Genomic DNA, 11,763 nt, shown 5'->3' on the forward strand with positions numbered 1-11,763 from the left:
AGTACAATAAGATCACATGCATTTCTCCAGGAAAGGAGGGGTCACTGCAAGGAAGGCAACAGGACAGGAGAACACAGCAAGTGACAATAAGTGAACCCTACATCCTGAGGCTATAGTCCAATTCTCTACACTTTCGTGTCCACCTTTGGCTAACCTATCTTGACTTTTACACATTCTAGTCAATACAAACTGTATGTATCCTAGGAAATTAAATACCCTATTTCTACTCAAAACCATCCAGTATCACAAAAAAGATAAGCACAATGACACTCTCATAGTCAGAAATGACAACAAGGAATTCCACATTTTAGAAATAGTCCACATGTTCACAGAAAAGACCTGGTGCAGTCAGATTTATTTCACCTTTTTATTTCCTCAGGCCCATTTTGCTGTAGTCATGCACAAACAGCCAGAAAAAAGACACATTAGCAAGGGCTGCTCAAGAATAAACATTCGATCATTACGAGAAGAGTGCACGTTGCGCTAATCAAAATCCCTCTGAGCCTAAAGGAAGGCAGCTGGCTTGTTGCATCAAAGTCCAAACCAATCAGGGACTCCACCTCGTCTGGGGTCACCTTCCTGCTTCTGCTTCTCTTTCTCCATATATTTATCCCTGAAGTCATCAAAAGAGCGAGTTTCTGCGTCTTGTTCTTTCTCTGGAAATAGGTTGGGAAACTGAAAGGTTTGTCCTTGGCCCTAAAGAGAAAACAAATCGTCAGAGAGACATTCCAGCCTTTCTGCAGTAGCTATGATCTTTGGGTGGAAGACCACCCTGAATTTTCAGCTAGTGCAGAATGGTACCTCGTGACATCCCAAAATCTCTTTCCACCCATGTCCCCAAGATACATGTACATCCCTTCTCCTCAAAAGCTAACTTTAAGCCTCTCCTCCTCTGTGTGCTACTGAAGATACTGACTTTTTTTCTTTTTTTTTTTAACAGATGAATGATCAGGAGATGGACACCTCTTCAAAGACTTTGAATTAGTTAAGAAATGTTGTGTGAGTCATACAGTAAAAACAAGATGAGCAAAATAAGTGATTTTATTAAAGTAACACCACCAGGGAAATACACAGAGGAGCAGGCATTCATTATGTTAACACTCAGGATATGAGTAGTGGTTGTAGTTGTTTAGATCTCAGCTAAGGGTAAGAGAGAGCAGTGCTAGCAGCTGTTATTGTAGGGTGCAATGTGGGAATACAGAATAACAGATATCAGAGGTCTCTTATCAACAGACATAAAGACTATGGTGTAAAACAATTACAGTGGGAACAATCTGTCTAATATATCACTAATGAGATTAAAGTGATTACATCTGCATCAGTCATTCTGCCTAGCAGATAAGTCATTTTAGTGAAACATCATCATCAGATCTATGTCTCCCACTTGGAAAAGAAACATTTGCTTGGTCTCTGGTTTTTATCTAACAGCAGGAAAACATTCTTTTGTGGAAATATACTATTATTAATATTACCTACTTATTTTTAGTGGTGTTTGCTCTAGGCACAACTTCATTAAACTCAACAACATCAGCCCTTCCATTCTGTATGGGATCTTGCATAATAAAACTTGCAACTGGTCACCCATAACCCTAAAATGATTCTCCAAAACACTTACAAACATTACCATACATTAACTTCTTTGGCAGCATTTTGCATATAGAAATCTCAAGAAAAGCATGTAACTGTTTCAGATGGAAACAGGTGGGTTTGGCTTTTTTTCAGATCAGCCAGTCCTTTAATTTATGCAGTAAATATAACCAAACAAGAGGCTCAGTTATGAAATAGTTCCACAAAGGATATGAAAGGAGCCTTCCCCAGCATACCTACTCTGTATTTTGGGATCAGAAATAAGACATAAATAAAACCAACAGAAGCATCACCACGTCCCTGACCCAGCTGAATGTCTACTATGTTTAATTTAATCATACACACTCAACCTGGCAAATGACAGGTGTGAAAAAAATCTAAACCTCATATGCTTTGGAGAGAAAAAAGCATGACTTATCCCAGATGAGATTATCCAGACAGGAATCTACAAAATACCAACTCTACCCAGCAGTGCTCCCGTTGTTTTTGTAGCGCATACTTCTTGGGGGTTTCCTAAGAGTCTGACCATACTACAAAAACAACAAGGGAGCTGCTGTGTACATTGCTTTTTCCTTGATTCTAGCCTGGATAAGCTCAACTGGAACATATCAAGGTTTTCCTTTCCATTGGCGTACACTCTGGGGTTTCAGCTCTTTTGTACCTTTAAATTAGCAACAGGTATGCTCATAATAGCTGTCCTTTGACAGCTATAGCACAGTCCCATTTCATGGCACAGAAACTGGCCTTACCAGGGTCCTTGAGCAAGCCCAAAGCTGCAGCCTACTGATCCCCTTCCTATAGCAGGATCAGCAACAAGCACCCTTGAGGCCAAGCACTGCTCAGGATTTTAGCACACTGAAGCATTTGGAGAGAAATCTGCTAACACAAAAAACTGCTGTGTTTTAACTGCGCTGTGGGCAGGTCACTCAGCCCTGCGGTACCTACAGAACAGACAGGGCCCATACTAAAGACCTGACTGCCCTGGAGAGGAAGCCATTTTAGTTAAACAAGTCAGAAAACAACTCAGGCTAACATGGTAGGCACACCACCTCCACTGAAAATCTGAGAACTATTTATATTGGTAACAGTGTAGTAAGGGACTGCTCTTGTTATGCAGCACTTTCCTTCTGGTATGCTTCCAGGACCAATGCATTTTCCTTATTGGAGAATGAAGGAAAGCATACTAACAACATCCACGGTAATTCACTAAGCATTGCAAAACAGTTATTATTTTAAAAAGAGGGAAGAAAACAAAAAAGATACACAAAGAGGCTGTAGCAAAACCAGACAAACCTTTAAGCTGTTTATCAAAGTGCTCACAGTTCCCATTTCAAGGCTGGTGGAAGTCAAATATTGAGCTGAAAATGTCAATCTGTATCTGAAGTCTTTTAATAAATCAAAATCAGCACAGACAAGTTGGCTCTTTACAGCTCTTGTTTTGTGAAGAAATTCTGATTTTGGCTGGCAGCCAAACACGATTTGAAACAGCCAAGACATTACACCCTGAGAACTGAAGGTTGATAAATCTTAAGTAACAATACTCTGCAGTAATACTGCACTGTTAAGGCTCTGGAGTGATGAAAGCCGTATGAAAAATAGCTGTTGTGCATGCTCAGTAGCTAGTTTTCAGAAGAAGCCTGTGTCTTGGGTATTTCAAAATTTCAAAAATACCAAAAAGCATCAACTTACATAAAGGATTGTGAGTCTGTCCAGGCTTATTTACACTCAGTGCATCTTCCACATAATGCCAGAGGCTACTGAGGTTCAAGCTCATATGCCACCTCCTTAAAAAAAAGCCTACCAAAGGAACAGAAGGATTGTCACCCCTTTACACAGTGCTGCTTTTTCTTAAACTTTTTCTTTGCAGAAGTTTTTCCTTCTATACAGCAACCATCTGACAAACATATGATAAATGCATCCTCAGAACGAAATCCTTACTGGAATAAAGCAAACAATGTTTACCAAGTTCATCAGGGTTTATCTGGTTTACAAACTGCTAGAACATGAAGTGCTGGCATATTCAACCGGAAAGGAAGTTTCAGGCTTACTTGAAAACCTTGCTTTTGTTCACAGTTTTACCTTTTGCAAGATATTTATCCCTTTAATTGCTGAGTTATGGAAATTCTCATAAGCTGAAGTAACCTCTATAAAGGCTAGAACCTGCTTCTGCTTTAGAACATCTGCCAGCATAATTACTTTAGTTAGAAGCACAGAGAAAGGGGGAGAAGATAACACCACCTTTCTACTCAACACAGCTGTGCTAAAAGAAAGTCCTGTAAAAAAGACAGACACTGGAAAAAAAGTAATTTTGCTTGGATAATGCAGTCTGTCATAGAACTGGATGGTACACTGACAGCAGAAGATCTTTTTCACCAATGTGAAGTGATCCCCTGATACTATGGAATTTGTCAGGGTAAGCTCTACCACCATGTGTTCACCTCACTCTCAAGCTAAGCCTTACAATACTAATAAAAAAATGAACAAAAAGCCCCAAACAAAGCAAGTCAGAGAGGTGGCATCGAACACCTAAAATAGTAAAAGCAACATGATGATTTTACACATTGTTGTTCTCAGTTTGGCGTCTTCCTAGACACTTTCCTTTTTCCCCACTAAGGTTATTCACAAATGAGATGTGTGGTCCAGTGTTCAGAAAACAGAAATGGGACCCATTAAACTTCTACACTTGCACAACTCTAATCTTCAACTCAACATTACCCGAAAGTAAAAGTGAATTGTATACAAGGCCTTATGAGGATTCTTTTGTTAAATGCTTTAACATCATTCATGTTAAAAAGTGACCTAAGCATCAAACATTTATTTTCCCTTTAGATTTCAAGCCTTTGTCCAAAGAAAGGGTGAAAACACATGTTGTTCTTGGAGTCTGTTTAAAGAGTTATCACAGGAGTGGTACAAATTGCCTCCATTCATTTTAATGAGAGGTTAAGTGACCATAATTAGGCCTATGAAGTCAAGTGCTGGCCTTTCCACTGCTGAGCTTCACGTCAGAAAACTGCTGGAAGGATTATCCAGCACAAACTCACACTTCTCTGACCTTTGAGTCCCCTGAAAAGTTTTGAAATGGAGTATCTGCAGATATTACTGTGCAGCAATGATGCAGCAAACACTGATCATGTAAACAACTGTGAGATCTTCTGGTTATTTGGATAATTGAAGCACTTACTACTGTCCTTCAGAATTAACAGAAAAGTGATGTTTATCGTATCATTAACTACAAAAATGTTGGACTCCCAAAAGCACGGGATTCAGTCCAGCAGTAGCAGCAAATGCAGCTAAGTTTAATAATCCAGTGCATTTGAACAATTCTACTACTGCAGTGGTAACATTTGATGCTAAAACATATGGCAAAACAGCACAGAAAGCAACTTCAAAAATCCACTCAGGAACAACACTGCATATGGATCATCCATGTTTCCTCTGAATTCAAAATAAAACTGCTGTCACATCTAATGTGCAAATAGGTTAATTACTGTGAATATACAGGACACCCTAAATGGGGGTTGAGGAGAAAGCATTTGCAAAATGTTCCCACCGGTGCCATCATTCAAGCAGCTAAATAGGTGTTAGTCCTAACACTGACAAGGTCAGACTCCTTTTTACAGCCATCTCCACTAGATTTCTCAAAACAGGTTTAATTAAAAATAGGTCTGGATTCCAGAGACTTGTCTACAGTTGTGCTCCCACAGGTACTAACACCTGTTAAGCTAAACCAGTGAGAACACTGAAGGAGGAGAAGGAGGAGATGTTGTTTTTTTTTAATTTCCCTGATGTTAATGCAACCGCAAAGTTTCCCACTGGCTTTTCTTCTTTTTTTCTTTTCATTATAATAATTATAGCTGTATTGGAGTAAGGAGAAAAGCTGCTGTATTACATTTATTTTATCTAGTTTGCAAAGATATAAAACTTGGGTTTAATTTAAAAAAAATAGAACAGTGTAGAAAAGTAGCATTTGATACATAGGGCCATAAGTCTCCAACTTAAACCTTTCTCACCACATTCCAAAAGGGGAAAAAAGGCAAGCAGGCTCTGGAATGGCAAGATATTGTTGATCCACAGCCTTCTATGATTTGAGGTATTTTTTTAGTGTGAAAATATTATGCTTGGACAGATCATGTATTTGTCCAGTTACTGCCTGAGAATAAAGTAAACAGCTCTGAGTCTCCAAGAAATAGTATTTGGAAAAGAAAGGACAACAATTCTTACATGTGAAACAGCTGGGGCACTAGTCTGACACCTAAGGGCATGTTGACTATGACTTCATACACCTTCCACCTTTGAGACACTTGCAGTAAGTCAATGGATGTGTGTGTTGCACTGGGACACATAAGGTGATGCTTTATGAAGCAGGGAAACATAACTGCTCATGAGAATAAACTCAATTTCATTCAAGTAAACTGCACCACAACTGCGAAGTGACAGTGGAAAGAGCAATACTTCCACCTAGTGGGCAACAGAAAGATCAACCCAAGACCTTCCAAAAACACATCGTATTTTTCCAGTCATAAGCAGTTTTAACTTGAAATTGGATTAATGAGAGAAAACACAGCTGGTAAAAATGGTGGGAAAGCCCGGCTACTCTGACTCACGGCAGATGCAAACTAATTCTCATGAAAATAAGGATTTTACAGTGGTTACCAAAGACTTTCCTAAATTAGGCAGATATTAACAATGGACTGCATGGGGCCTGTAATAGCCTGATCACACCATGAATGAGAACGAAGGCAAACCCTTTAGATTCAGAAATGACACTGGGTTTCTGGTTTCACCCACTGTTTCAAGCTGGTGTGAACACAGAGCTGGGAGCTCATTGTCTGAGACATCAGAGCTAGTGATGAAAAGCAACAAACAAAAGTAAAAAGAGAAAGGGGGCAGAATAAAGAAACCTAAATATTTATGGAATTAACAGACCACAACAATAGGAAAAAAATAGAGACCAGGAATGAGGTGAGGAAAAAACACAGAGACCAAACTTCACTGGCGAGAGTTTAGCAAACAGTCAGGATTCCCTCCCTTGACATGAAAAACACCACCAAAAAAGTGGTCCCCTGACCCTGTTCATGGAAGAGATGGAAAACATGGCATTCCTTAAGAACTTAGTATGGTAACTGCAGTGTAAGGCAATAAGGGACTCTTGCTGACCCATGTACCAAGAGACATGAGCCACAGGGCAACAGGGCCCCATGCACTGCCCAGAAGACAAAGTGGGAGGCTGAAGGAACAACCAGACTACTGCTGTGCATCTGCCTCCAATACCAAGCTAGTTTAGGTAAATCCCCACACCTGGGCTGACCAACCCTTAAGGTTATGGCAACTATTCTACGTTGAGAGGCTGAATGTGAAATAAATGCACAAAGGTACTGTCTTAAGAATCTTGCTCCAACAGAGCAGCAGCATTCTGCTTCCCATGCCTTCCCCCCCGAGTATGCACGGGTTGCTGACTACCTCCTTTTCACCTCAGCAGACACAGAACACAAGACTGCATTACAGTGAAATAAAGTTTGAGAACTGACCGCAGTTCACTAGAAACACTGCTTCAGTCTTGGGAAACAAGTTTCTAAAAGCAAGGAAGTCACTAGCAGGAGGCTGTGGCAATGGAAAGTGCCTGCAACTACCTAATAAAAGGTACAACACTCAAAGAAAGCAACTTGTGAGATACAACATCATCAGTCCAATCATTCGCTTCTTAATTGTACAGTCCTGCTCTCCAGCAAACAAAAACCTAGCAGAAACAATCCAGGAGGGAGAATTTGCTCACCAAAGCAGAGACTCCTTGGAAAAGGAATGTGCGTTTTAGCCATTGTACTGTAAAATCCTCAGAGAGATGATGTTGCCTTTTATATCAGTAGAGTAAATCAAAGTTACTCCTCATCTAAATACAGTTCTGTTACTTTTTAGTAATACTTCACTCTATACTATTCTTTTAATTAGATAAGGGCTGTCTAGAAAATCACTCTGTCCTCACTTTTCTTTCTTCTCCCCTTCCCAGAAGGGGAAAAAACTTCTAAGCACATTTAAACTTTGAAATATTAAAATTCAGATTTTCCATTGTTTGTGCCTCCTAAGTTTGACCCCAAATCCATATGAAGTCTTAGCCAGTCTTTAAGATCACAGAGTGCTCTCCCAATACTGAGTCTTTGTCTCAAGACAGAGTAACAGTGACGTTGTGTTGCCAACTGCAATTTTGAGCTTATGGTTTTACAACCATAAATACCATCCCTTTAATGTCATTTTGGAATGTGAAGGGGTTTTCTGTAACTGGTTGCATTTCTTTTTTGCATAAAGACAGGTAAGCCCAACAGAAGTTTAAACTATAATATGGTCCTGTTATGAAAGAAATTTACAAGAACATGAAGCTCCTTTTCCACTGGGCAACCAATGTATGTTTCAGAGCCTGGTTCAGCCACAAAGCATGCTTGTTTAGACGTGACTAAAGGCTCTCCAAGGAATAAGCCTTAGTCTTCTCTGAAATTCAAAGACCTTTAATAAGAAGTTCCCTACCCTCACAATATATTCTTTCACTTACTGGACATTTCAGCCATCAACCACACAAGTCGTGAACCTTCCAGCACACAGAGTACAGGGTCAGCATGAAACTCTCTGGCAAAGGAGCACCCTATGACATCAGCCCACAACCTACAGACGGACCTCAAACCAACACGGGACTTTAAAAATAACCATTTGTTTGAATTTGATCTTTAGACCAAGTCATTTAAATCTCTTTACATTCTGGAATGTGTTAAAGAAACTGTCACTATTAGAGGATTGGAAGAAATATTCAGCCAACTAGGCCAACTCACTGGCCGTAACTTTCAGCTTGGCTAACAGTTAGGCTGGTTAACAGTGCCTCCCTCTTTCCTCACAAGCATCCATGTTAACTCACCAGCTGTACATAGGCAACCTTGTAATCTGGCTTCTTCACCCTCTGATTCCTGTGATTCCTCTTGTTGTTTGCACCTGCAGAAATGAAGAGAATCCTGCCTTTTACTTCCCAGGACTTCTGAGTTCTCCAAAGCAAGACCAAGCTGAAGGAGGGACTTGGCTATCTCTGATTTAAGAGGAATACTCTTTCTTCACTCCCAGCACAGCACCACAATTATTAAAGTGTCCTGAAACTGGTAGACACTACTCTCCTCATTTACAAGCAGGGAACCAAGGCATCAGCAGCCTGCTGCCATTGTGCCTTCACACACAAAGTCTGCAAAGAAGCAAGAAGACTCCAAAATAGGGGTCAGAGCAACATCCACAGCTTCAGGAAGACAAGGAAAAAATGACCATTAAACAACCTTAAAATTGACAATTTTTACTATTCAGCTGATGAGCTGAATCTACTGTTTATATACCAGGGTATTGTATTCCACATCCAAACAAACTAATGCACCTCAACCTTCTCCAACCATGCTGGTCACAACTGAAGTGGGAAGTACAATTTAACCCCTTCATATTAGGCAGACATTAAAGCTCTTGGATTATTAGGCATTCTAACCCTCTTTTATCCCTGACTATAAACCACCTAAAATTAGCAGTGAGGGACAAAGTGGTTGTAAGGACAAGCATGACTATTTTTCAGTGCTGTTTGGAAATATGGGTGCTTGGTATTTATGACTTAATTTAATTCTGGTTTTCAGATAAGCATACTATAGATGATACTTCTGGGTTTTTTCTTCCTCTGTAAGTTAAGAATTTTACAACTTTATTTTGAATCTTTTTCTTTTATCCTCCATTTTTCACTACTACAGGCCTTTTTCTTATTCCTTTTAAAATCATCCTTAATCTTACTATTATAAACAGACAATTCCTTTCATAGAGTCACTACATGAAAAACTAAAAACCCAGCCATCAAAGATGTCCTAACCAAGAAGTCACTCTCTCTCCACTCCATAATTACACTACCTGGTAATCAAAAATGTAAATTAACATGACAAAAAAAGAAAAATATTCCTGTACATCCAAACTGCAGTCAGAAAAGGTCTGGGGAAGGAAGCATTCATATGTAGAAGTGACATTATCTAAATCTATCTTATTTCAGTTAGAGATGAGTCCCTCCACCTCCATGTCAGAGTTCAGCATAAGTTAAACTAGGAATATCTTTTGTTTTTCTATTGGGTCAGGTTTTTTTGTGGGGTTTTTGGTGGGCATTTGGGTTGTTGTTTCTAGAGGTTGGACAGGAGAGAAATACCACAACTGGAAACAATCAAGTCTGTAGCAGAAATCTGGTAACAACAGGTGATAAAAATCTGAAAGTTTGTGAAGATATTTTTCTGACATTATCTACTGGTTTAACAGAGTCTTTTTATTTGCTCTACAAACTTTGCCTTTTTTATGCCATAACACCTCCTGTGTGTGCATGCAAACTCAGCTCATTTTTTAAATGAAGGCTACAGCTGAATTTAAGCTTAATTACTATTTGTATTAAAAAACACGAAGCAGTTCCTTCTGAAGGGAGATACCCCCTGGTCTTCAAGGACAAACAGTACCAACTACAAAAGCACAAGCTAGATAACTCTAAGGATGATTAGCCTTTTTAAATTCAGATTTTTCTTTTTAGAGTGAAACCTACATCATCATTTAATCACAGTATGCAAATGTGAAGTGGTGCATGTTCATTTGAAGGGATGAATAAACAACAATGCTAACAGACATCACCAGCTAAGCACCTGGAACCAAAGTCTGCTGAAATCCAACAGCCTTTTGAAAGGTAAAAGTCTACTCTGGCTGCGCAGAGATGCTTTATTCATGCTTTTGCATTACTCAGCTGCACTTACCATACTGTATCCTGGTCCTCACAGCAGCTACTGGGACATTGTATATTCTTTCAAGGTAATTCCTGATATCCAATTTTGTCATTCTAGGCATTGAAAAAACATTTTGGGGAAAGAAAGAAAAGTGTAGATATTTAAACAAAATAAATTAGAGACTGGTTGATACTGCAGAATAAATATGTCTTCTTCTTGTTTTAACCAAGACAGATTTACAACATGAAAGTGTAAACTCAACCTAGACTACACACTGCAACAGCAATTTATAATCCATAAACTGTTACAACGTCAAATACTTTATCCTCTGTAGCCTCATCGTTCAAAATGCCAGCTATATTCTGTGTTCAGCAGGCTTTCTCACTGCCCAACCTGAGACACCTTTCTTTATTCTGAGTAGGGGCTGCTGATCTTACCACAACCTGACACAGTGTTACAGGCTCTAATGTGTGCCAGCAAACTGGTCAGGCTGAAAGAATCCTGACAAAAAAGGATACCACCTTGCTTACTCTCGTTCAAATTCAATAAACACGTCCTTCTTCCCAAGCCTGTCCCTGGGAAGGCTGAGCCTCACTAACACTCGGGAAGAGGAGGCACGCCAAGCTCGTCCCTAAATCAGTGCCCTCGCCGCCCTCTGCAAGGTCTGCCTGACGCAGAAACCCCTTCCCGGCCGCGGCACTCGGGCCTGCCACCCCTGAGCCCACAAGCGCGGCGGCCGTGCCGGCACTCACTCCATGGAGACGCGGAACTGCACGGTGTCCTCGGGCTGGGGCAGGCCGGGCCGCACCGCCACCATGAAGAAGTTGGGGCGGAAGATCCGCAGCTGCGGGCCGCCCCTCTGGAAGAGCGGGTACCTGCGGGGACACGCCGCCGCTCACTGACCGGCCGCCTCCTCACCCCACTGCCCCGACTGAGCCCCAGCGGCCCCCATCCCACTCATCCCACCCCACCGCCGCCCGCCCCGCTCCGCTCCGCTCCGCTCACACGGCCCTCCTGGCGCCCGCCGCCATGGCCGAGCCCCGCGCGCTACCAGAGCGGCTCCGGCGGGGCGGCGGCGCCCCCTGCTGGCGAGGAGGAGCTCGGCGCGGCCTCAGCCGGCACCGGGGCACAGGGCCAGGAGCGTGCTGGCCCGGCCCGGGGCTCCTCGGCATAAGAAAGGCACGGAGCTACCTGACAGGGTCCCGCGGAAGGTCCAAAACATGAGGACGGGTCTGGAGCGTCCCTCTTAAGAGGAGAGACTGCGGGAGCTGGGCCTGTTCAGTCTGGAGAGTAGCACAGACTCAGAGGTAATCTCATTACAGCGTACAGGTATCTCAAGGGCGGGTGCCAAGAGGATGGTGCTAGACTCTTGTCAGTGCTGCCCAGCGACAGGACAAGGAGCCATGGCCCTACACTGAAACACAAC

The 11,763-nt window shown here is 41.6% G+C and overlaps 1 protein-coding gene across 2 annotated transcripts; it reads right to left on the reverse strand.

Moving 5' to 3' along the window:
- Positions 1 to 353: 353 nt before the first annotated feature.
- MRPL23 (mitochondrial ribosomal protein L23) lies at positions 354 to 11,459 on the reverse strand. 2 transcript variants are annotated; one of them, XM_014252187.2, is made up of 5 exons: positions 11,343 to 11,459; positions 11,090 to 11,212; positions 10,368 to 10,450; positions 8,486 to 8,559; positions 354 to 696 (listed from the first exon to the last, which is right to left on the reverse strand). In XM_014252187.2, exons 1-5 carry the CDS (start codon positions 11,366 to 11,368, stop codon positions 532 to 534), a joined length of 471 nt encoding a protein of 156 aa, XP_014107662.2. In that variant the 5' UTR covers positions 11,369 to 11,459; the 3' UTR covers positions 354 to 531. The 2 variants fall into 2 exon arrangements, with proteins under 2 accessions (XP_014107662.2, XP_014107663.1); XM_014252188.2 differs by lacking the exon at positions 11,090 to 11,212 and having other exon boundaries at positions 11,343 to 11,395.
- Positions 11,460 to 11,763: the final 304 nt, after the last annotated feature.

This window comes from Pseudopodoces humilis, chromosome 7 (genome assembly GCF_049639895.1).
Source record: "Pseudopodoces humilis isolate 2021_Gansu_Grassland_sample_001 chromosome 7, ASM4963989v1, whole genome shotgun sequence".
In the NCBI taxonomy this organism is placed as follows: Eukaryota; Metazoa; Chordata; class Aves; order Passeriformes; family Paridae; genus Pseudopodoces; species Pseudopodoces humilis.

Bases quoted from the DNA above. Each gene is read 5' to 3' on its own strand.
- MRPL23 (XM_014252187.2), bottom strand. From the start codon at position 11,368: ATGGCGGCGGGCGCCAGGAGGGCCGT. The intron at 11,213-11,342 runs GTGAGCGGAGCG...GTGTCCCCGCAG, and splicing joins GCGGGCGCCAGGAGGGCCGT to GTACCCGCTCTTCCAGAGGG. The intron at 8,560-10,367 runs GTAAGTGCAGCT...TCATTTCTGCAG, and splicing joins GAGGACCAGGATACAGTATG to GTGCAAACAACAAGAGGAAT.